General features: G+C 34.6%; 1 protein-coding gene across 7 annotated transcripts in view; it reads left to right on the top strand.

Moving 5' to 3' along the window:
• The window catches only part of Abl (tyrosine-protein kinase Abl), a 126,255-nt gene that overhangs the window by 83,927 nt on the left and 15,963 nt on the right, over positions 1 to 26,365 (top strand). For 4 of the 7 annotated variants that reach the window (XR_013875157.1, XR_013875158.1, XM_080149019.1 and 1 more), the window contains exons 23-38: positions 3,227 to 3,325; positions 7,621 to 7,741; positions 9,013 to 9,126; positions 9,714 to 9,795; positions 15,002 to 15,094; positions 16,014 to 16,205; positions 16,924 to 17,022; positions 17,836 to 17,914; positions 18,772 to 18,850; positions 19,692 to 19,727; positions 20,284 to 20,481; positions 21,559 to 21,778; positions 22,252 to 22,388; positions 23,195 to 23,339; positions 24,306 to 24,371; positions 25,919 to 26,006. Coding sequence is in view for 5 of the 7 variants with exons in the window: in XM_080149019.1 (XP_080005145.1) it covers positions 3,227 to 3,325; positions 7,621 to 7,741; positions 9,013 to 9,126; positions 9,714 to 9,795; positions 15,002 to 15,094; positions 16,014 to 16,205; positions 16,924 to 17,022; positions 17,836 to 17,914; positions 18,772 to 18,850; positions 19,692 to 19,727; positions 20,284 to 20,481; positions 21,559 to 21,778; positions 22,252 to 22,388; positions 23,195 to 23,339; positions 24,306 to 24,371; positions 25,919 to 26,006 (1,848 nt within the window). In the remaining 2 variants the exon portion in view is untranslated. The remainder of the gene's footprint in view (positions 1 to 3,226; positions 3,326 to 7,620; positions 7,742 to 9,012; positions 9,127 to 9,713; positions 9,796 to 15,001; positions 15,095 to 16,013; positions 16,206 to 16,923; positions 17,023 to 17,835; positions 17,915 to 18,771; positions 18,851 to 19,691; positions 19,728 to 20,283; positions 20,482 to 21,558; positions 21,779 to 22,251; positions 22,389 to 23,194; positions 23,340 to 24,305; positions 24,372 to 25,918; positions 26,007 to 26,365) is intronic. The other 3 variants (XM_080149022.1, XM_080149021.1, XM_080149020.1) reach the window with 3 other exon arrangements.

The following is a 26,365-nucleotide window of genomic DNA, read 5'->3' as shown; positions in this document are numbered from 1 at the left end:
CCCCAATTAGTGCTGTACTAAGGTAAACTTGTTTTGTCTTGTAACTATAGGGAAGTGGGTAAGAAGGGGGGGGGGCTATACTCTAGACATACCCCCAATTAGAGCTATACTAAGGTAAAACTTGTTTTGTAATGTAACTATAAGGAAGTGGGTAAGAGGGGGGGGGGACTATACTCTACACACCCCACCTGAAGGCATACCCCCAATTAGTGCTGTACTAAGGTAAACTTGTTTTGTGTTGTAACTATAGGGAAGTGGGTAAGAAGGGGGGGGGGCTATACTCTAGACATACCCCCCTAGTGGAGCTATACTAAGGTAAAACTTGTTTTGTTATGTAACTATAGGGAAGTGGGTAAGAAGGGGGGGGGGAGACTATACTCTAGACATACCCCCAATTAGTGCTGTACTAAGGTAAACTTGTTTTGTGTTGTAACTATAGGGAAGTGGGTAAGAAGGGGGGGGGAGACTATACTCTAGACATACCCCCAATTAGTGCTGTACTAAGGTAAACTTGTTTTGTGATGTAACTATAGGGAAGTGGGTAAGAGGGGGGGGGGGAGACTATACTCTAGACATACCCTCCAGTGGAGCTATACTCAGGTAAAACTTGTTTTGTGATGTAACTATAGGGAAGTGGGTAAGAGGGGGGGGGGGGGCTATACTCTAGACATACCCTCCAGTGGAGCTATACTAAGGTAAAACTTGTTTTGTGATGTAACTATAGGGAAGTGGGTAAGAAGGGGGGGGGGGAGACTATACTCTAGACATACCCCCAATTAGAGCTATACTAAGGTAAAACTTGTTTTGTGTTGTAACTAAAAGGAAGTAGGTAAAATCTAAAAATCAAATACACTAGTCCCCAAAGTTTTATAATGATTTTTTCTTATTCGTTGGCTTATCAACTTTGGGGACTTTAGTGAATTTGGATTGCATTGGTTAGTTCATTAAGTTGGGTGTTCAAACGTTCCAACTATTACTGTTAATCTACAGAAGGGGTAATTTTGTGTATAATCATTGGAGATGTACATCAATTATCAGCCATTGCCTTATCCCTGGGTCTATACTAGGGTTGGGCCGGATATCCGGCCGGATAGTTTCAATATCCGGTATCCGGACGGATATCCGGCTACACCGGATATCCGGCCCAACCCTAGTCTATACAAGGTGTCGTCATTCTGAAAATTAATTCCATTTGAAATTACTGAATTTTTTGTGGCGTCATGTTGGCGTGAAAATTGTTTTGATCTGTAAGTAAAGGGAAGTGGGTAAGATTGGGGGGGGGGGGGGGTGGGGAGGGGGATTTTGACTTAGAATTAATTGTCTGAACAGTTTGGACAACCACATTAACATATCCCCCATCACGGTTGGGCCCTCAGATGTCAAAACTTTATTTTAGTGTTTGGCCAAAATGACTTAGCAATTGTATCTGTAAGTACGTCTAATAACACCCTTTGCTATTTTTAAAATCCTAGAAAATTTTTTTGCAAGAAAATTGCATAAATTCGCAACCTTTTTTAGAACAACTACATAACTCGAGTTTTAAAACTTTTTATATAAAATCCTTTTTACAAAAAATATCAATAATTACTTAAAATTAAACCTGAAAGAAAAAAATTCTCATTACACGTGTTAATTTTCATGTTTTAGGTCTTTTTTTGAGGAAAACATAACTTCTCCTTTTTTGACAATAATATATTTTTTTAACAATTCAAAGTAAAATATAATAAAACTTAAACGATTTTTCTTGAATTATCAGTTGAAAATTTCATCAAACATGCAATTTAAGTGATGAAAATTTAATAAAATCATTTTTTGAATGTTTAGAATTACCAATTTTCTACATTTAAAACAAAATGTTAACAAAATTTAAAAACATTCTAACATATAACTTCAAAAATCAATAACATTTTATAAAAAGATGTTTCAAAAAATAAATCATTAAAAGGTATTAAAATGCATTTGAAATTACTTAAAATTAAAACGAGAACATCTTTTTACACTGTATTCTGTGAAATAGAGTTTAAATGACATGATTAGTGAATGAAATATTTCCTAAACTCATTAAGCCTTTTTGTGACTATATCAAAAATAATTTATTTTGTTTAATATTGTTTTTTTATTCAAATATTTGACAAAATTTTCCCTACGTCAATAAAATAAAGTCAGTTTTTTACTGTTTCCAGGTTTTTCTTTATAATTTTAAGAATTAAATATAATATAAATCTTCATTATCTTTTATTTGAATTATCATACACATTAAAATGTGAAGTATAAGCTAGAATAGCACTTTTTTCAACGAATATTTTAATGACATTATATCAAAATAATTCCTCTTAAATATCACACAACATATGATTGGGAAGTATAGCCATTTCTTGGAGGTATAATATTTACAAAAATACCATTAATTCTGTTTTTATCAGAAGTTAAAAAAATTGAACAATTCTAAAACAATGGTTGGCTGTCTAGATATTGAGAACACTAAGACTACGGCTCTGTTCTATTGAAATAACGTTGCAAAAAGAGTGGTTCTGAAAGTAATCTACCTACTTTTATTAAAAGAACCAACAAGTACTGTCAGTATCTTTTTTCTTGTAATCTAGCAGACAATCAAATCATAACACAATTTTCATGATAAAATATTCAGGTTTCTACTTCACATTTTAAAAAATATACTGATCAATAAAATGTTCAAAATTTTACGTTGTACTAATTGAAAAAATATGTTGTAATTCTTATTTTAAAGTTACATTTTTATCCCTGACAAAATCATAGACGACTTTTAAAGGCATCTTATCTAAACTTTTTGAAGAAAAACTTAAAAACGTTAATTAAGTATGAAAACTATTTTCTTCGATTTTTCTGAAGTTATTATCGCATTCTATGGGTTTTTTATTATCATTTACTTATATCGAAAGTGCCAAACATTGTACCCCAACTTATTCATTTAATAAAAAACGAAGCGTGCCATACTATCTATAATGGATAGATGGACGGATATTTGACACTTTTAATTAAATCTTGATAAGGTTTTACAATCCAGCAGTCTATTTTTATTCACTCAATATCTTAATTTTCAGGAGGGTAATTTAATTTATCATAATTGGGAGTGATCTAAAGTTTATCATCCTTTGTCCTATCTCTTAAGATTTGTCTGTATTTGCCTTATGTACTACAAGAATTTCTCTTATTTTCTGTATAATAGTTCATTGTTCTTTGTTTTTAGCAATAAATCTACGGTGGTTCAGCTACGACATGGAGTGGGGGGACCTCCAAGCTCTGGCAAGGGGGGAAAACAGGCCCCGGCCCCTCCTAAGAGAACAAGGTAACAAAAAATATTTAATTTAATTTTTGAAAGATTTTTATAATTAGGGTTTGTTCGTACATAGCTCTTATCATTAATTTGGGCATGATAAAATAAACCTTTATATTTCAAACTTTGCAAGTAGATTCCTGTAAGAGTTTATAAAGCGTAGCAACTCGATAATCATTACCAGATAGAGTTGTCCAGTTTAAAGGGGGGGGGGGGGAAATGTGGTGACTCGTGCCACGACATACCAGCAATTTTATTTTGGGTGCTACTCCCTTAGTTTTAGAGATAATTGGGTGAAATCTTTTGGGCTGGGTCACTAATTACCCCAAGTTTTTGTATCTTTCAAAAAAACGGCGGCGGGTCCGCCGCTCCCGCCGTTCGCCGCCATTTTCCGCCGCCGCCAAAAAAAATTTTTTATTGCATTTCTCGCCGAATTAGGCAATTTGGAATCATTTGAGACCATGCTATTTTTTTCAAAAAAATTTCCCTTACAAGCAACCCTGTGGGGGGACTTTTTTTCAAATTTTTTTCAATTTTTCGTTTATTAAGGTATATCTTAAATTCAGTGCCTCTCCTGTGCTTTTAAAGATATTGAAACAAAATCTTTTGAGGTAGATGAGCAAAAAAATATTTAAATAAAAAATGGCGGCGGTACCACCGCTCCCGCCATCCACCGCTATTTTCCGCCGCCCACAGGACGGCTTGTAAGGGGAAAATTTTTTGAAAAAAATAATATGGTCTCAAATGATTCCAAATTGCCTAATTCGGCGAGAAATGCAATAAAAATAAAAAAAAATTTTGGCGGCGGCGGAAAATGGCAGCGAACGGCGGGAGCGGCGGACCCGCCGCCGTTTTTTTTGAAAGATACCAAAACTTGGGGTAATTAGTGACCCAGCTCAAAAGATTTCACCCAATTATCTCTAAAACTAAGGGAGTAGCACCCAAAATAAAATTGCTGGTATGTCGTGGCACGAGTCACCACATTTCCCCCCCCCCCTTTTTTTTTAAATTTGGGACAATTAGGTATAATAATTTAAGCGAAGCAACTCTATAATAAAATCCTAAAAATGAGTATGCCGTTTTACTGTATTCTATATTTGCACAATTTTGCAACAAAGAGAGGGGTAGGTTTCTGGTAGAATCCGTAAAGGTGTGTGTTTTAAGGCTTAAAAATAGTAGTAGAACGATAATATTCACTAAATAATAATAAAATGTGTATTTCTTATTGAAAAGAACTATACCTAGACAATTTTTTTTTAAGTTGCTTATTAAGTTCTGACTCTCTACAAGAGTTAATGTTCGTTTGTCCTTCCGTCTTATTTTATAGCTTCGCTTTTTTATACGTTGTCATCCTTGTTAAAAGCGAAGCTTTTTTATAATTAGGGTCAGTCCGTCAGTCAGTCCTTACGCCCGTTCGTTTTTAACGGTTAGCTCTTTTCGTTAATTTAGGCAAGTTAGAATTGTCCTGTCGATTTTAAACTTTGTAAGGTGATTCCTGTAGTAGTTAGGTACGATTTAGAAAGCATAGCAACCTTATAATGGTTACCACAATGTCTGTACGTCCATTGTAAACATGATGATTTTTTTTAACTTTTTTGATATTTAAGCCGAGTGTATCTAAATGAAATGTCGACCTCCTCCCCCTCTCCTGATATCTCCTTATTCTCCTCTCCTATCATATCCTCCACTCCTTCTATATCCACTTCCAACAGCTCCTTGACATCAATTAATTCCAGGGAGGGAGCGGACAATGGACGGTAAATGCCCCCACCCCCCCCCCCCCCCCAAAAAAAAAAAAAAAAAAAAAAAAAAAAAAAATTATCCTGTCATATGTAGGCTGTCCACTTTTGGGGGTTTTTGTATCTGATTTTAGTGGGTTGTACTAGCTAAAAGGGTACATTGGACTGTTACTGGTACCCAAAGTTTTATAACCACATTTGTTGTCTAAAAAACTTTGGGTAGTTTACTGAATTTTGATTGGTTGGGTCTATGCTAGTAGTGTCCAAACTTTTTAACCAATAATTTTATTCTACATAAGGGGTTATTTTGTTTATCATCAAGCAATGCAGGGGATATATATCAATCCTTCACTTTAGATTTTTGAGACTAACCTATCATTTTCTTATGTACAGTACATTAGGGGTAATTTTGTTTTTAAAAATTGGGGGCAAGTGAGGGGGGTACATAAGTTCAGATTCCATTGTCCTATCCCTTAAGATCCCTGACAAACTATGAAACTGTTTGTGAAAAAACAGAGTTAGAATCATTAACTGATATGGTTATAGATAATACTAAAGTTAAAGACTATACCCCAACAAAGTCTGATTTAGCAAGAAAATTATCTGATAACAAACATAAAGATAAACCTATTGAAATAATCAACACTGAAAAATTATCAACTGCAGATCTAGTATCCAAATCTAATTCTCAAATTAAATCATCACCAAGAAGATTAAACGCGGGAAAATTGTCATCAACAGCTGATTTTGAGGAGTCCTCCAAGGCAACAACTGTTATAAGTGATTCTTCTAGAGTATCTATGCCAGCATCAAGCCTACTTATCCTATCTACACTTCATGCAACATGAATCTCAAACCCTGTACGTTAGAACAAAACAACAATACTACATTATGGTCATATACTGAAATAAAGAATAAATGCTCAAATTAGGTCAAAAAAATATTTAATGGTTTTCAACTTAGAACCGGTTTTTTCTAAGTGCCTTATTTTTAAATATTTATAGACCATGACCAATTTAAAGAATGTGCAAAAATGTGTACATTTTTAAAATTCAAACTGAGTGGTTTGTGTTACAAGTAGAAAAATGTTATGTATACCGTTAGAATCATTATGAACTCTAGTTTTTGGAAATATAAGAACTATTCCTGTGCTACTTATAGTATAAGAGCTACGTGGTAAAATGATCCAACTGACATAAAACTTTTCAACATAGCTCCTTAACTACAACACCTTAAAAAATTAGATTAGTGACAAAATTAAGTGAATCTTTAATTCTTCCTTTGATCCAATACAATTAAAATCCTTCCCAAATCCTTAGTTCCTTCCTTCTTTCCTGCTCACCTTCCTTCCTATTTCCTACCTATTATGACATTTTCAGGTATACTAATGGCTTTTTATTTTCTTATCAGTGGTAAACAACAGAATATAAAGCCATTCCAATTCCTCTGAAATATATTATTGTAATTACAGTGTTTGTCTGTCTGTCTGTCTGTAATGCTGTTCTAGATTTGGTTTTCTGTCTGTCTGTCTTTCCTTCTATCTGTCTGTCTGTCTCTCCTTCTATCTGTAATGTTCTATATTTGGTTCTCTGTCTGTCTGTCTTTCTATCTGTAATGTTGTTTTATATTTGGTTCTATGTCTGTCTGTCTGTCTGTCTTTCTATCTGTAATGTTGTTCTATATTTAGTTCTCTGTCTGTCCTTTTATCTGTAATGATGTTTTATATTTAGTTCTCTGTCTGTCTGTCTGTCCTTCTATCTGTAATGTTGTTCTATATTTAGTTCTCTGTCTGTCCTTCTATCTGTAATGTTGCTCTATATTTGGTTTTCTATCTGTCTGTCTGTCTGTCTGTCTGTAATGTTGTTTTATATTTAGTTCTCTGTCTGTCTGTCTTTCTGTCTGTAATGTTGTTCTATATTTGGTTCTCTGTCTGTCTGTCTGTCTTTCTATCTGTAATGTTGTTCTATATTTAGTTCTCTGTCTGTCTGTCTGTCCTTCTATCTGTAATGTTGTTCTATATTTGGTTCTATGTCTGTCTGTCTGTCTTTCTATCTGTAATGTTGTTCTATATTTAGTTCTCTGTCTGTCTGTCTTTCTATCTGTAATGTTGTTCTATATTTAGTTCTCTGTCTGTCTGTCTGTCCTTCTATCTGTAATGTTGTTCTATATTTGGTTCTCTGTCTGTCTGTCTGTCCTTCTATCTGTAATGTTGTTCTATATTTGGTTCTCTGTCTGTCTTTCTGTCTTTCTATCTGTAATATTGTTCTATATTTGGTTCTCTGTCTGTCTGTCTGTCCTTCTATCTATAATGTTGTATCTCTATCTATCACCCTTTCCCTTTATGTTCCTCTATCTCTCTCTCTCCATCTCTCTCTCCATCTCCCTCTCCTTCTCTCTCTCCTTCTCTCTCTCCATCTCTCTCTATCTATCTCTTTCTCTATATATCTATCTCTCTCCCTTTCTCTCCTTCTTTCTATCTATCTATCTATTTCTCTATATATCTATCTCTCTCTCTCTCACTCTCTCTCACACACACACAATCAAAATAATAATATATCCTTTTTTTAGTTCTTTTCGTGACAGTAGCTATGATGCTGATGGTTATACTGACAGAGAGCTACAGGATTCCAGCTCTGGAGGTTTATACCTGGAGAGAGGGGCAGGCCATCTGGCAGATTCAGAGGGAGAGGTACATACATACATAGATAGTTGGGTAGATAGATAGATAGACAGACAGACAGACAGACAGACAGAAGGAGAGCTACAGGATTCCAGATCTGCAGTGTTATACCTGGAGAGAGCTGCTGGCCATCTGGCAGATTCAGAGGGAGATGTACATACATAGATAGATTGTTGGGTAGATAGATAGACAGGCAGAGAGCTACAGGATTCCAGCTCTGCAGGACTCTATTTTTAAATATTGAGGGATCATGAAAATTTTTAATTGTGTGCAAAAATCTTTTAAAAATTCAAACTGCGCGGCTTATGTTAATAGTAAAAAAATGTTATGCATACCGTTAGAATTGTCAAAAACTGTTTTTGGAAATATAATAAAAGAACCATTTTAGTGCTATCTGTATTAGGGCGGGTCGATTTGCAGGCTTTTTGGGATTTTTACATTAGTACACATTGGCAATGTTTACTGGGCCAATATAAAACCCTGTGAAACTCTAAAGAGGTTTTAAAATCCAAAAACAATGGGCGCGCGGGGGGTATAAAAAAGCCCACCCCCTTATAAAACCAAAAAATTGAAATTCCTTCAAACACAGGCATGTTGCATATCAAAATGACCGCATTAAAATGCCGATTACGAATCGGAAAACCGTTTTGAAAAATATTGCTCCTAGTTCGAATAAGATCTCATTAAGTACATAAAAACAGCTGATTTAGTCAAAATTGTTTATTTTGGTAGGTTTTTTGAAAATTATTTTAGACTGAATCAATATTTTTCAAAACTGTTTTCAGATCAGTTTGAAGGAATTTCAATTTTTGGTTTTATAAGGGGGTGGGCACATTTTATACCCCTCGCGCGCCTGTAGTTTTTGGATTAAAAAACCTCTTTCAAGTTTAACAGGGTTTTATATTGGTCCAGTAACCTTTGCCAATGTCTACTAATGTGAAATTTCAAAAGCGACCCACCCTAATTTGTAGTAGGGTTAGGTAGTAGATTTCATATTACTACACATTGGCAAGGCTTACTGGGCCAATATAAAACCATGTGAAACTTGAAAGGGGTGTTGTAATCTAAAATCAACGAACGCACTGGGGGGGGGGGGGGCAGAAATGTGCCCGCCCCCAATAAAACCAAAAATTAAAATTGAATCATAGGCATGTTGTCTATCAAAATAACCGTATTGAAATACTGAGCAAGAATCTGAAAACCATTTTGAAAAATATTGATTCAGTCTGAAATGATCTTCAAATAACCTACCAAAATAAACGGTTTTGACTAAATTTCAGGGGGATGATGACTATTCTGGGGATGGGGGAGATGATGAGCCCCCAATTTTATTTGGGGGGTCTGAACAAGTACCCCAAGATGCCATGGACCACCGGGGGGGTCATTTCAACCAGGTAGGTACTTGTAAATAGGGTTGGGTCGGATATCCGGCCATTTTCAATAACTGGCTGGATACCGGATATCCGGCTGATTGCTAGTCCCAAATATCCGATTATCCGGCCGAATACCCGGTAATTTGCCGAATATCCGGCGTTAACCAGATATCCGGCCCACCCCTACTTGTAAATAAGGATGACAACATCCATAAAAGCCAGAGAGAGAGGGGGGACAATGGGCTGTTTATTACACTGGTCCCCAAAGTTTTATAATAATGGCTCATGAACTTTGATGACTTAAGTAAATTTTTTTGGTTGTTTTATTAAGTTGAGTGTTTAAACATTTCAACCACTTATTTTTATCTGCACAAGGGGTAATTTTGTATATCATCATTGGGTATGAATATGAGTTTATCGTCCATTGTCTTATCCCTAAATATCCCTGCCCCATAATTTGGTTTATTACACTAGTCCCCAAAGTTTTATATTAATGTTTTCTTATCTGATGGCTCAACAACTCTGGGGACTTTAGTGAATTTTGATTGATTCATTCTTAAAGTTGAGTGTTCAAACGTTTCAACCATTAATTTTTATCCAATGTTTAGGTTCAACTCTCCTCGTTCAAGAGAGCCCAACCAAATTCTTCGGATATGAAAAAACCTTCAGACAAACGTTCTTCATCTAAAGGTATACATACGAATAGATAAATAGACAGATAGATAGATATATTGATAGACGAGATAAAATCAATCTTATTAGACGTTCACTCAAAGTCCAAAAATAATGGACTTAAAAGTGTATTAAACTGTATATAAGACATTTGCGAATATATTGATACCATTAATTTGCCTCTTAGATAGAATAAAGTATGTTTTTTTTAATATTTTTCTCTTGCTACAAATCAAATTTCAAATTTGAATCACCAAAAATGCTAAACTAATTTTTGCTCTAGAAGAATCAATTTTTGGAGTTAGAAAGTTCTTAATACCTCATTTTAATCGCTTGGCATTGCTTTATAATATACAGGTAAAGACTTGGTTTTTTATGGAACAGCTGACTAAAAAATCGAGGTTTTGTGATAAACCCACTTTTGTTGTTGCTCCATAAATGATATTTTTTTCCCCAATTTTTTTGGCTGTAAAGAAGCTTTATATATTCATATAACATCCACCTAAATTTGACTTTTGGTATTATATTTATAACATCACCAGAGGGAATTGAATTTTGGAAAAAAATATCAATTTATATTTTACACTGCTATGCATTGTTCTTGTTCTTGTTTCTAAAAAAAATTATATTATTAAAAAGAGAATTATTTAACGCTTCTATAGGTATGTTTATCATTTTTCTAGGCTTAATAGAACTATAATTACACCATTTTAAAGTTAGACATCATAACATATTAACACAATTATTGAATCGGTCTGTATTATTAAGCTGGCAACTCTTAAAACAGCTGCATTTCATTATCCTATTATATAAAGTAGTAATCTTTTTTGTCTTCAGCTTAATATTTCGACAATTACAGTACCTATTGAGTTCTGTGTTTTATGGATGCTTCTTATAGGACCCTGTATAGTTATGGAATTTTGAAAAAAATATCAATTAATATTTTACACTGCTATGCATTGTTCTCGTTCTTGTTTCTAAAAAATATTTTTATAATTAAAAAGAGAATTATTTAATGCTTCTATAGGTATGTTAATCATTTTTCTAGTCTAAATATAACTATAATTTCAGCATTTTTTAAACATTATATTCAAGTTATTGTAATTTTTAAATAAAATATCAATATCAAGAACTATTGGAACAATTTTTACCATGCAAAACAAGGTGTTATAAAGTGTAGGATCCCTCACAATATCTATCTGTCTGTCTATAATGCATTACACATGTAATGCTAATAGAGAGGATGCTATAAGAGTGCTCTTATAATGTGAACTTCTCATAATTGAATGGGCTTCCTGAAACCAGAGACCATAAAGTTGGCCTAGTCACTACAAGGGGGAGTGCAGGAGTATCCAGGGGGAGGTGCTTGTAAAAGGGTAATTTTTTTAGGGATGGGGGTAATCAACCCCCTTAATATATTATGGGGGGTATAAACCCAGCCTTTAAAATTTTTTTTAATAGGAGTAAAGAAAATCCTTAAAACTTACAAATCTAGGAATCAAACTAGCACCCCAACCAATAATCGGTTCCATGCCAAATGTAGGAGTGAAAAAACATTGGAGGGACAAATGCATGAGTCCCAAACGTCAGAGTGGAACAAACGCAGGAGTGGGACAAACGTTGGAGTGGACAAATGCAGGATTTTTGGGACAAACATTGGAGTGGACAAACACAGGAGTCCCAAACTTTTTTTTCAATTTTGAATTTTTTTTATACAAACACAGCCCCCCCTACCTTCATCCCGTTACTTTTCTTAGTTAGGTTAGGTTAGGATATAGGCTAGGGGGCTGAGCACTTCAGCCATAGTCATTATTTTGTAGACAGGGATATAAAAAATTTCAAAATTGTAATATTATTAAAATAGTAGACACTCCTAGGTTTTATTTAAGCAATGTCCACTCCAATGTTTTCCAATCCGACGTTTGTCCACCTTTTTGTTTGTCCACACTGACGTTTGTCCCATTCTTATGTTTGTCCACTCCGATGTTTGGGACTCCTGCATTTGCCCACTCCGACATTTGGGACTCCTATGTTTGAGGTAGAACCCTATTAAGTAAATCTCAATAAAACTTGATAAAATTATGCAAAATATCAAAGTATTAAATCCCTGAATTTCAACCATCTATCTTGAATAGGAGTAGAGAAAATCATGAAAACTTGAAATGTAGGAATCGATATAGCCCACCCCAGTTTTTTGGCAAATCCTAATGAAACTTGATGAAAATATGGAGTATTGATAGAGAGAGAGAATATTCAATCCATGAAAATTTCAGCCTTCTATCTTTTATAGAAGCCAAGAAAATCTCGTTTTCCCCTTTCTGTCTCAGAACAAATATTTTGAATTATAGAGTAGCTTCACTACTAAAAAACTAAATAGGATAATTGTTGTACACAAATTGATTTCAGTATGTTTTAAATGAGCTTACATAATCAAGGACGTCCAAGCTTTTTGATTTGGGGGTAAGGGGGTAATGATAATAAAATTGCTAAGTACCTTACTGCTACAAAAATCATCTTCCAACATTTAAGATTAATTCTAACAGGCCTGAATTAACAATAAGAGCTAACCATGGCGTGGATATACACATCCTAATTGTAAAAATGTTTTGCTTTTTAAAATTGTAAATCAATTATTCAGGAATCGTTTTACTTTGTTTGTTTACTAGCAGCTGCGCTCCAAGCATCTAGGAGATCTGTAATTAAAGGAGTAAGGAAACTAGTAAAATAGCCTTATACTTTACCGAAATCTTAAGCTACAGACAAAAAAGCTTTATATAATATGTATTAATTTGTAAAACTGCAAATGATAAAATATGACCTATTTTTTTCTCTTTAAAAATTCTCTTTAAACACCTCCCCCTTTTTATATAAAGATGCTAATTCCCCCCCAACCCCAAGAGGATATAAGCAGTAAAAAAACCCGCAGCACAATTTTCTAACACTTCTTTCTTATTTAGTCTTTTAAAAGGATTCAAAATGCATTGACATATATATATTTTTTTTTTAACTCTTATTTTATACATCTTAATTGGAACTGATGATCTATTTTTATAGAGAAACATATGTATTCCATCAATAAAAAGTTAAAAAATTAAGTGTGTTTATACATATAATAATTACTATATATAATAGGATAATGAAATGCAGCTGTTTTAAGGGTTGCCAGCTTAAAAATACAGACCGATTCAATAATTGTGTTAATATGTTAAGATGTCTAACTTTAAAATGGTGTAATTATAGTTATATTTAGCCTAGAAAAATGATAAACATACCTATAGAAGCGTTAAATAATTCTCTTTTTTATAGTATAAATTTTTTTTAGAAACAAGAACAAGAACAATGCATAGCAGTGTAAAATATAAATTGATATTTTTTTCCAAAATTCAATTCCCTCTGGTGATGTTATAAAAAAAAAAATACCAAAAGTCAAATTTAGGTGGATGTTATATGAATATATAAAGCTTCTTTACAGCCAAAAAAATTGGGAAAAAAAATATCATTTATGGAGCAACAACAAAAGTGGGTTTATCACAAAACCTCGATTTTTTAGTCAGCTGTTCTATAAACAATCAAGTCTTTACCTGTATATTATAAAGCAATGCCAGGCGATTAAAATGAGGTATTAAGCACTTTCTAACTCCAAAAATTGATTCTTCTAGAGCAAAAATTAGTTTAGCATTTGTGGTGACTCAAATTGGAAATTTGATTTGAAGCAAGAGAAAAATATTAAAAACACATACTTTTTTCTATCTAAGAGGCAAATTAATGGTATCAATATATTCGCAAATGTCTTATATACAGTTTAATACACTTTTAAGTCCATTATTTTTGGGCTTTGAGTGAACGTCTAATAAGATTGATTTTATCTCAGACATTAAGATAGATAGATAGACAGAAAGATAGATAGATAGAATGTCAAATAGAATGGATGGACAAATAGATACGAAGTTGACTAGGTAGTAGGTAATAAGGAGAATAAACAGATTAACCGATATACCGATAGATGGACGGATAGATAGACAGACAGTTGATAGACAGATAGATAGATAGATAGATATATGTATAGACTTATAGATTGACAGATAGTTTATGTACAGAGGGATAGACATATAGGTGAGCAGGTGGATTGAGAAATGAATACACAGTTAAATAATTATCCTTATAATAATGTAACAGGATGTATGTTTGTCTGTCTGTTTGTTTGTACCGAAGGATCTCGCTAACCCCTGAAACGATCGGGTAGCTTCTCATAGGTCCCGGGAAGGTTTATAGCTATTTTGGGGGAGGGTACCACCACTCTACCAAGAGAAATAACAAAAAATCGATTTTTTTTACTTTTCTCGATTATACGTAGAGTTCAACGCAACTTAGACATATTTGAAATGTAAAAAATATTTAAGAGGCCTCTAGGGGCCTGTAGGGGCGTAGCCGCTATTCTATAATAATTCTCTATATATCTGTCAATCTATCTTTTATCAGTTTGTCTGTCTATCAATCTATTTTGGTGTAAATCTATCTGTATATCATATTATGTTTGTTCATCAATCCTTATAATAAAGTAACAGGATGTTTGTCTGTGTGTCTGTTAACGGTTTTTACCGAAGGAACTGCAGAACCTACATGGTTCTCCTTTACAGATTAGATTCTCACATGTCCTGTAAATGTTTAAGACTATTTTTGGGGGAGGGTACCACCAACCTACCAAGAGAAATAGACTCTTAAAAAAATACACCCCCTATCCCCCCCCAAAAAAAAATGTTAAGAACTAAAATATATTTTTTTACTTTTTAAAAATCTAAATTAAAAAAAAAGGATTTTAGGATTCAACTCCCCCCTCCTCAAGTGCCCCTAGAGGCCTCTTGGACTATTTTGGAGGAGGGTAGCCCCACCCTACTAAGAGAAATAACCCCTAGAAAAAAATTACCCTCTCAAAAAATATTTTAAAACTAATCTAAAAATATGCCAATCTATTTGTAGGTCTATATATCTGTAAATTTATCTATCTATCCATCTATTCATAGACGTCCAGGGGGGGGGGGGGTAATGGGGCGATTACCCCCCCCCCCCCCAAACTTTTTTCATTTACCCTTTCAAACAATTTGGGGGTGTTAAATACCCCCCCCCCTTAAAAAAAAAGCTTGGACGTCTATGCATCTATTTGTAGGTGAACGTCTATATATCTGTAAATTTATCTATGACAATCTATCTATCTATTTATTTGTAGGTGAACGGCGTAGTAAAGATCGTCACAGACTTGGGCAACTTGATGAAAGAAACCTGAAGCGAGCAGCTAACCGTTATGGAACCTTACCTAAAGGTTTGCACCCCAATTATTGAGCAGCTTTACTACTCTACTAAGTAATAAAATAAAAGTAGGGTTGGGCCGGATACTTTTTTCGCCAGTTACCGGATATCCGGCTGATTTCTAATGTCGGATATCCGGTTCCGTCCGGCTATCTGGCCATCGTTCTATATCCGGAATATTACCGTATATCCTGCTCTGATAACCGGCACTAAAAATCATCCTTATTTCCGGTATCCGGATAGTTTCAATATCTGGTTTCTGGCCGAATGTTGAAAATGGATATCCGGACCGACCCTAGTTTGCATCCTAACTATAGAAAAAAAAAGTAACAGGATGTGTGTCTGTCTGTGTACTGCAGCGATGCATATTTATAACATTTCAATAAATATAATAATATGGTTATCCTTTACAGTAATGTTTTTTATTAGTATTCAGAAGGTTTAAAGCTAGCTATTTTTGGAAGGGTAGGCCCTAAGGTACCACCTTTCTCCCAAGAGAAATCACCCATAAAAGTTCATATTCCCTTTTTTAAGTTGTACTAAAAATCAAGCTTTTCCTTAAAATAAAACATCCCACAACAAAGTCAACCCGCCGTTTTTTATTAATCTAATTTTCTGACCCATCAATAAAGATTTTATTCCAATATCTTCAAAAGTACAGGAGAAGCACTAAATTTAAGATTTACCCTGAAAAATAAGAAGTTGAAAAAAATGACTAAGTTCCCCCGCATGGTTAGGTAGTTTTAAGGGAAAATTTTTATGAAAAAAAAATAACATGGTCAGAAATGCAAAAAAAAAATTTGGCGGCGGCGGAAAACGTCGGTTTTCGGCTGGAGCGGCGGTCACCGATATTCTTCAGAGTAACTTTGGCCCTATATAAGCCGAAACCATTTTAGTGCACATCCTCCTTTTATTCTATTTATTTTTATTAGGAGCCAGAATCGGGGCGTATTTGGAATCTTTGCGGGGTAACAGCGAGTCTGGGGGCAGTAGTGGTGGTGGGGACATGCCCCCGCCCCCACACAGCGACGCAGAAAGCGGCGGCGGTCATGACACGCTGGATTCACACAAGAGCGGTCACACAGATCCTGGCGGTCATAGCGGTCATACTGCAGACAATAGAGGTTAGTTACTATTTACCAGGCCTAGTTATTCTAACAATCAATTCTGCAAAAAATCACGAAACCTTTGGAAGTAAGGTGGGGGTATATCTTGTTTTTTTTCATGTAACTGAAGAGGGGTGCGAAGAAGGGGAGGAAAAGGGGAAGGGGGTTGTGGGGAATTTTCCTTTAGAATTGTTTGTCAGAATATTATTCCCTTGTCCTTGATTGTAACGAATATCTCTAGAAATCTAATAATTATAAAAGCTGCAAGCTGTCAAGCGGCTGAATGTACATATCATGCCCGCTCACCGTTGTAAGAGACATAAGAAGGCCTACAAATAATCTGGAATAGCCTAGATCCAATGATGCACAGGGAAAGCTTCACTGAAGAAAAAACGCATTTAAGTGCAACTCCAGTTAATTATTGATTAATGACTATTCCAGATTATTTTTAAGTCATCTTTTTTCGGCTAAAATTTTGTGCGAGCATAATCTACACGTTCCACCGTTTGGCAGTTAGAAGCCTTTAAAGTTCATAGATTTTTTGGTGATATTCGTTACCAGGAACATTTTATCGCGAACTGTCGTTGACCCGGGGGTGTTTCTTATTCCCCCCCACCCCTAACGAAGATCATTATTAATCATCATGACATTTGTAATCTAAACTTTATATATTTATTTTATTAGTGTTTATAGATTTATATTTTTTTATACCCAATTATCTCTCATACTTGTATAGACGAATACCTGGTAGATACTGGTATCAAGTATCCTGGTACCAGCAGTTCTGGCAGGTGCTTCTCTGGTCTGGACAACTTTATTCAACAACAGGGTACAGGTATACAACTTATGTGTGTTTGTGTGTGTGTGTTTTTAGGTATGTGTGTGTGTTTGTAGGTGTGGGTGGGTGTGTATGACTTTGTGTGGGTGTTTGTGTATGTATGTGAGTATGTGTTTGTGTTTGTATGTGTGATTCTATGCCTGTCAGTCTACAACGCCATCTGTATGTGAAAGGGGACTATGCACGAACGAGAGCAAATGTATCTTAGTATGTATCTCCAGCATTGAACCATAGTATTTTCTTTCAGAATATACTAGTTCACTATTAATCATTGATTTATTGACGAAAAAATTACCACTTAAAGTTGAAGAAAAGTGAAAAATTTCCAGCATTTTTAGTCAAAATTAGATCAAACATTTTGTTGAGTTCAAGGTGTCTTTAATTGTCGAGCATTAAATACTAAAAATATCTCATGTAAACCATACAATATCTAAATCAAGTGTTCGAGAAAAAGATTTACTACATAAATCACAAGAATATAAGTTTTCATAATCAATTATTTCTCATAAAAAAAACCTGGTTGAAAATTTGTTTCTTCATCAATTTAAACTGTAGCTGTTTGGTTTAAATATTTGATTTTCATCCTAAATATTCCTGTCCCAATTCTTTTCCCGCTATTTTTTCCCGGACTACCAGTCCCAATTTCTTTTTCTGGATTAGTTTCGTAATGTCTATTGCTTTAAATAAATGCAAAAAAAAAGATTCACTACTGAAAAATGTTAAACATCACTTGCTCTTGTTCATGCAAAGTCCTCTTTATTATACATGATAGGCGTCTGAAATTTGTGAAGTAATCCTCTTTAATTTTAGTTCCACCGCTGATGGCGCGAAGCAACTCTTCACACGGAGGTTTTCCAGGAGCTGCTACCAGTCATAATATTCAACAAAGGTTGATAGATAGATAGACAGACATACAGATAGGTAAAGAGATAGACAGGTAGATTAGCAATAATGCAAACATATTAATATAAAGAGATAGACAGATAGTTAGACAGACAGATATATATATACAGACAGATAGATTGATAGATAGACAGCTAGATAACCAGAGAGATAAATAGACAGATAGATAAATAGATAGATAGTCTTATAGATAGATAGACATATAGATAGATAGACAGATTGATAAAGCTAGATAGATAGACAGACAGACAGACAGACAGATGGATAGATAGACAGATACATATTTAGATAGACAGATAGATTGACAAATGGATAGACATATAGATAGATTGATAGACAGATAGATAGACATACAGACAAACATATATACAGACAGATAGATTGACATGCAGATATATAGTAAGATAGATTGATAGATAGACAGCTAGATAACCAGAGAGATAAATAGACAGATAGATAAATAGATAGACAGACAGAAGACATATAGACAGACCGATAGATAGATAGACAGATAGATTGACAGATTGATAGACAGAAAGCTAGATAGATAGACAGACAGACAGACAGACAGACAGACAGACAGACAGACAGACAGACAGACAGACAGACAGACAGACAGACAGACAGACAGACAGACAGACAGACAGACAGACAGACAGACAGACAGACAGATAGATAGATAGATAGATATATATTAGATAAATTGATAGATAGATAGATATATAAATTGATAGCTAACAAGACAGATAAATAGATAGATAGACAGGCATGTTGGAAAAAATACAAACTACGTTATATTTTTGAAATATTTAATATGAAATATAGAATATGTTTTAATTTTAGCAGTCATAAGCCGCCACAGCCGCGCATGGGAGCCGCAAGGTCTGGACAGCTGCCTAGACGTCTGCCCACTTATACACAGGTAGATTTTAGCAGGGAGGGAGGGGACATTAGGCAGTTTATTATACTAGTTCCCAAAGTTGTATATTATCGTTTTCTTATTCGTTGAATTAACAACTTTTGGAACTATTACTGAATTTTGATTGGTTATTTCATTAAGTTGAGTGACCAGATGTGTTTAATTTTAATCTCCAGAAGGGGTAATTTTGTGTAACATCATTAGGGATGTACAGTACATCCTTTTATCGGCCTTTAGATTCCTGAGATTGTAGTATTTTCCCAGGAATCTAAAGTGATAAGAAAATGGCCAATAAACTGATTTACCTCCCCAGAGTTAATACACAAAATACCCCTGCTGTAGATTACAATTAGTGGTTGAAACGTTTGAATATTCAATCTAATAAACCAAACAATCAAAGATTTTTAAAAATCCCGAAAGTTGTTAAGTTAACGAATAAGAAAATGTTATCATAAAACTTTGGGGACTAGTGTAATAAATAGCCCATTGTCCCCTCCGTCTATCTAGTATTACCCACAGTGGGGTAAGTTCCTGGATTAGACAATTGATGATGAATTTATGTATGTATATCCCCATTAATGATAAACAAATTTACCCCTTTCTTACCAAATATCCAGGGAGGAAGAGGACATAGGATTTATAAACGTGTTCCCTCGTTTGTTTACTTTTATATTTGATTGGTTGGTTCCAGCTAGCAGTGTCTAAATTTTTGAACTAATTATCTTTATATACAGAAGGGGGGTAATTTTGTTTGTCATCATGGGAGAGGTACAAAATAACCCCTTACACCCCCTCTTCTAAATAATTTTAAAACTAATTTTATGGGTTTTTTTTTCTTTCTTAGGGAGCGTCACCACCCCCGGCCCAAAGTCCAAAACAGGTAATTTAAAAATAATTAAGGGGGGGGGGAGGTCCCCAAAGAACAAAAAGTAGCAAAATTAAAAGAGAAAGAGGGTACATTTTAAAGAGAGAAAGAAAAGAGAAAAAAATAGTTTAAAAATCGCAAAACTTAAATTAATTAAGATGTTATGAGCAAAGCATTTCTATAAACAAGTCTTTAAGAAAGTATGCCCATTCTGTTTTTTTTTAATTTGCTACAAAATTTTCGCATTCTCTCTGACCGTCAGATTTGTTAAGCTTCGCTTTTATGAATGTTTTCCAGAGAGAAAGTGGACAATGGACTGTTTTTTATGCTAGTCCCCACTAGTTTTATCATAACGTTTTCTTATTCGTTGGCTTCACAACTTTGGGGAATTAAGTGAATTTTGATTAACTGTTTTATTTGTGGAGTTTTCAAACATTTCAACCACTAATCTTAATCTTCTGGAGGGATAATTTTGTGTATCACTATCATCATCGGGGATGTACATCGTACATTAGGTTATCGGCCATTGCCTTATCCCTCTAGATCCCTGGGATGTTGTCATCCTTTCTAGGCATCTGTCCACAGAAATCCATCATTACATGAAATTGATTTTCCGCCGCCGCCCCCTGCGACTACAATCGCTGCCGGAGACGAGCTGCAGCCGACACCCGCTGAACAGCAAGGCATTCTTCAGAGCTTTGGTAGTGGGAGTAAATCCTCCAATAATAGCTTAAAACCTGCAAATACTAATACTACTAGTCAATATAAGGTAATGTTTTTTCTCGTATTCATTCGAACCCGGTGGATAGGAACCGGTTCTCATCCATACGAGAAAACTATGTCTACCATCGTATTATATCCAGCTTTCAATATCCATGGAAAGCTGTTTATAATACGATGCGAGAAATAACTATTTCAGTATGGTTCCGAATTTCATTATTAATTTCTGCTGTATTAAAACCGGTTCTATGCCATACTGAAATAGTCCTGAGGTGGATTCTTAAAAAAAATTGCCCCACTAATCGCTTAGGGGGGCAAAATTGTTTTCGTGAAAAATCCACCAAAATCACATTAAAAATCTACAAAAATTAAACAAAATCACAGAAGGGTTACCTATTAACATAAGATTTTATTTAATTTTTGTAGATTTTTTATCTGATTTTGGAGGATTTTTCACGAAAACAATTTAGCCCCACTAAGTGATTAAAGGGGTAAATTTTTTTTAAGAATCCACCTCTGAATTGTGCTATAGATCATTTAGATAATCCTTAAATATATTCTTTGACACGACAAATCTTAAATTGATAACTATCTATCTATCTACTTAGTAATATTTGCGTCTTTTTTGGGCCAAGGCATTCCCTGTACTCTTAACTATTTATGTCGTGCACGTTACATAGCAGAAAGAATAATTTCTAACGTTTTTTGGTAATTTATATGCCGAGATTCGAAACTATCACCACCTCCCGATGTCGAGCGGATGCGCTACGTGTTGGGCCACGGTCGCGGGTTAATGTTTAGACTTCCATACAAAGTTCATACAATCATAGAGTTGGTTGTCTAATGGGTGTTATTTAACCTAATATCCCGGGTGTTTGGACGGAAAAGGAGAGATTTGGCTCCCCTTAGTTATCCCGGGTTGTTGGACCTGACGCCTTCGGCACCTCGGGGCTATAAATACTGGTTTTAATCTTATAATTGAGGCAAGCCTGCTTTACATGACACTTTAACGTCAGGTCCAACAACCCCCCTCCCCCTCCTATTGAACGTCCTTGTTATGAGGTAATTGAAAAGAAATCTATCTATCAATATATAACTATCTATCTCTATCTATCTATCTGTCTAGGATGATATAATATCCCCGTCAATTCTTTCCACCTTCACATCTCAGCCGCCACAGCTGCTATCCGCTGCTCAGCTGGTGGATGAGATGGCAGCTGGCAGTAGCGGCAGCGGCGTAACAAGCTTCTGTACAGCCGCTAGTAATAATACTGCAGCCGCTGCCACCAGCAGTTCTACAGCAGCTGTCAGTCTTGATACCAGCTGTGATCCAGCCTCCCAGTTAGGTAAGAGTTGCATCATGGCGAAATTTAAATCTACAGGGTGTTTCAAGAGAAATTTTTTTTTTTTTTAAACTTAAAAAATAAAACATGTATCTAAAATGCTTTGTATATTTGGAAAATCTGTTCTGGGCCATTTATGTTTTAAATACTTAAAAACCAAGTTTTCAAAAGGCCTTATTTTTGAAGATTTGTGGATTTGAAGGTTGCGCAAAAATGCGCACATTTTAAAAATTTAAATTGCGCGGGTTGTGTGAATAGTAGAAAAATGTTATGGATACAATTAGAATCGCCATGAGCCCTAGGTTTTGGATATATAAGAACCACTTCTGTGCTACGTATAGTATAGGTACCCTCCTCCAAAACAGCTATTAACCTTTCCAGGACCTACAGTAACATCCATTATCATTTGAAATTATGAATCTTAAGTACCATTAGAAATAAAATTATTAAACCTATCCTTTTTTTATTTTGTTTAGTAAACGAGTTGTTTGAAAGTTTAAAACAGAAAGCTGCTGGAAATTCTGTGGCTGCTAATTCTGCAGAGCGGCTGACTGCTTCATCAGAGCGGCTTAACGATGATTTGGCCGCTAACCAGAATCTTCAAAATTTTAAGGTTTGTATGATACCTAAGTTTTGGAGGTGTTTTTTTCTTATGGCTTCGAAACCGATTTATATCCGGTGGATTAGAACCGGTTCTAAGCCATACTGAAAAATCGTATGTCTAGCATCGTACTATATCCAGTTTTTACGAATATAAAACTGTATAATCATAAGATTTTTTAGCCCGTGCTTATGTCGGCATCTCGGGGCTAAAAAACAGGTTTTAATCTTAAAATTGTACATTTTATATGATGCGGAAAGCTGTTTATAATGCGATGCGAGAAATAACTATTCTTAAATCGCATTTAGATTACAGAAATCAACTTTTATGAAGCGAATCTTTTCTATAAATAGGACTGTTTCATATTTTTGAAACAGGGCCTTTATGTCAGTCCCTTCGTAACGGATAGCTCTTTTCGTTAAATTGGGCATGATGTTAGAATTGTCCTATCGATGTCAAACTTTGCATAATGATTCCTATAATAGTTTGATACTACTTCGAAATCGTAGCAACTCTATAATTGTCGGAAAGGTTATATTTATTATTATCAAATGCAGGGATCTATAGGGATAAGACAATGGCCGATAAATTGATGTACATCCCCAATGATGGTACAGAAAATTATCACTGTTGTAGGTTGAAATAAGTGGTTGAAACGTTTAAACATTCAACTAACTGAACTAGCCAATCAAAGTATTCACTAAAGTCCCCAAAGTTGTTGTACCAACGAATAAGAATGCGTTATTATAAAACTTTGGGGACTTGTGTAATTGTCCCGCCTTCCTGGCTACTAAATTAATACCTATATTTTTTCTTAGGCTAATCTGAAACCTCTAGCTCCTGTGGCAGCAGGTGTGAATGACAGCTGCCCAGAGCAGCCAGACCCAGCTGCGGCGGCTCTCATCAATTTTGCTGCCAATCTGAAGAAAACTGACAAGAAACCGGACAAAATTATTCCACAAGGTTTGTGTACAGGGCGCGGATCTAAAGGGATAAGACAGTGGCCGATAAATTGGTGTACTTCCAAAATTATGACATACAAAATAACCCCTTCTGTAGATTATTATTAGTGGTTGAAACGTTTAAACACTCAACTAAATGAATCAACCAATCAAAATTCACCAAAATGCCCAAAGTATTAAGTCAAAAAATAAGAAAACGCTATAATAATACTTTGGGGACTATTGCAATAAAGAGCCCATTGTCCCCTTTCTCTTTGGTTAGTTCAACAGTGAGGAAGTTTATGGGATAGACCAATTTTTCTAATTCGTTGGCTGAACAACTTTGGGGAATGTATTAAATTTTGGCTAATTTTGATGAATGGTCTAACGTTTCAACCACTCTTAGGCAATTTTGTGTATTATCATTGTATTATTATCACAGTCTTCTAAATAATTCAGGTCCCCAAAGTTTTATAAATACATTTTCCTATTCATAGTCATACTTTGGATATCAAACCTTGATTAGTTGATCCAATCAAGCAGTGTCCAAACTTTTCACCAAATAATTTTCATCTAAAGATGGTGTTTCACTGTTTATCTTATGTAATTCTAACAACTTTGGGGACTATTTGAATTTTGATTGGTTGATTCATTAAGTTGAGTGTCCAAACGTTTCAACTGTAAATAGATATGTAAAGAAGGGGGTAAATTTGTGTTTCATTACTGGGGATGTACAATGTACATCAATACAACGTTCAATGTCTTCAGATTATTACCTATAAACAAAATTTGCTTAAAAAGTTAGGGGACTTTTATCAAATTGGAAAACTTCATATTTTAATTCACATATGTGAGGTTATATTGTTTATCATCATCGTGGATGTACATTTATTTATCGTTCATTGTCTTATCCCTGGAACCAAAATATGAATATGATATTTCAGTATGGCTCAGAACCGGTTTTAATTGTTAATTTTTATTTTTTTAGATGCCAATGATAAAATTGACTTCAAAGCACATCTGAGGAAAACTCCGAAAACTACTCCTAGCAAAGGTAAATAGATAGATATACAAACAGATTGACAAATGGACGGACAGACATATATAGATAGACATACAGATAGATTAACAGATAAATGGACAGACAGATAAATGGATAGATAGATAGATAGACAGACAGACATACATATATATAATATATATAGATAGACAGACAAATAAATGGATTGATAGATAGATAGACCAAACAGACAGAAAGATAGACAGACATTAGGGTGGGTCGATTTTGGACATTTTTTTTCTGAGGCCAAAGCGGGGATCTGCAAATGATTTGTATGAGTATAATACACCTCTGGATGATTTAAAATTTATCTTAAAACCGCTGACGACCAGACATTCAATTGTATAGCTATTTGTAAATAGAAGTCAAAAATTTATTGAATCAGAACTATGGCTTCATGGTGCTCCCAGGAAAGGCATTGAGGAGTAGAATCAGGAACTTTTGACCGTTTCAAAAAATCTCGTTCCTAGCCTGAGAAAATCTAAAAAACCTCAACGAATTGGACAATTCTCAATAAACCTTTAAAAAATGTGGTTTTATAGTGATTTCTAAGGCTAGGAACGAGATATTTTGAAACGGACAAAAGTTCCTGATCCAGCTCCTCAAGGCCTTTCCAGGGAGCACCATGAAGCCATAGTTCTGATTCAAATTTTTTTTTGAATGTCGTCTTCGCATATTAATAATCTAAAAAACCTCAACAAATTGGACAATTCTCAATAAACCTTTAAAAAATGTGGTTTTATAGTGATTTCTAAGGCTAGGAACGAGATATTTTGAAACGGACAAAAGTTCCTGATCCAGCTCCTCAAGGCCTTTCCAGGGAGCACCATGAAGCCATAGTTCTGATTCAAATTTTTTTTGAATGTCGTCTTCGCATATTAATAAGTAATCAAATATATTTTTTAGTGGTCGCGTTCTAAAACTCAATTTTTTAAAATTCTTTTTCGGTCAGAAATGTTTTAAAGGTTAATTTTATCTGTTGCATATCCCCTCTTTGTCTAATTCCGATATGAACCCGCCCTATCAGACATACTTATAGATAGACAGACAGATAAATGGATTAATAGATAGATAGACCAACAAACATCCATATAGACATATAAAAAGACAGATAGACATACATCATACATACTGTACAGATGGACAGACAAACAGACAGATATTAAGAAGACAGATGGACAGAAAGACATTCAGATAGATAAACAGAAAATGGACATACAGATAGACAGACAGAAAAACATATAGATTGACATACAGATGAATAGAAAGATAGATAGATAGACAAACAGACAGATGGACAGACAGACAGACAGACATACATATATAGATAGATATGTAGATAGACATACATACATACATACATATAGATTGACAAACAGAAAATTTTTTAGATAGATAAACAGACAGACAGTTATACGGACAGACAGACATACATATAGACAGACAAATAGAAAGACAGACAGATATAAAAACAGACCTCCAATGTTCATTGAAGTGTCCAAACTTAACCACCAATAATTTTAATCTCCTTACATATTTAGTGAATAAGAAGAAATTGGAAGATTATGATTGTGAAACTTCAGTTCCTCTTCTCAGTAGTAACAAACCATCAACTAGTCACAAATCAAAGTAGGAATTTTTTGTATCCATTTTGGAAAAAAAAGGCATCTAGTTTTTCACTTTCTCCTTCAATAAAAAAATGTCAATTTTTCTTCATTTTTTTACCTTTTTTCTGTGAAAAAGATAATTTTACTTTGAAATAAGATATCTCAAAAAGTATTAGAGCTAGAAAAATATTAGAGACCTTTTTAGAAAGCTCCAATATCTGTCAATTCAACTGTAATTCTACTATGGGAAGGTACTAATTCAATTTAGGGAAAGCATGTTCTGAACTCACCATAAGGTTCCAGTACATCCTGTGAAACCGTTACTATGTTTTTTTTAACCTAACAGGCCTTCGGGTGGGGTGTGGCAAGGATCTTTATATG

This window comes from Acartia tonsa, chromosome 15, assembly GCF_053477335.1.
Source record: "Acartia tonsa isolate MP-2025a chromosome 15, ASM5347733v1, whole genome shotgun sequence".
Classification (NCBI taxonomy): Eukaryota; Metazoa; Arthropoda; class Copepoda; order Calanoida; family Acartiidae; genus Acartia; species Acartia tonsa.
Note: the sequence above shows the minus strand (reverse complement) of the source record. Positions and strands in the feature narration are given on the sequence as shown.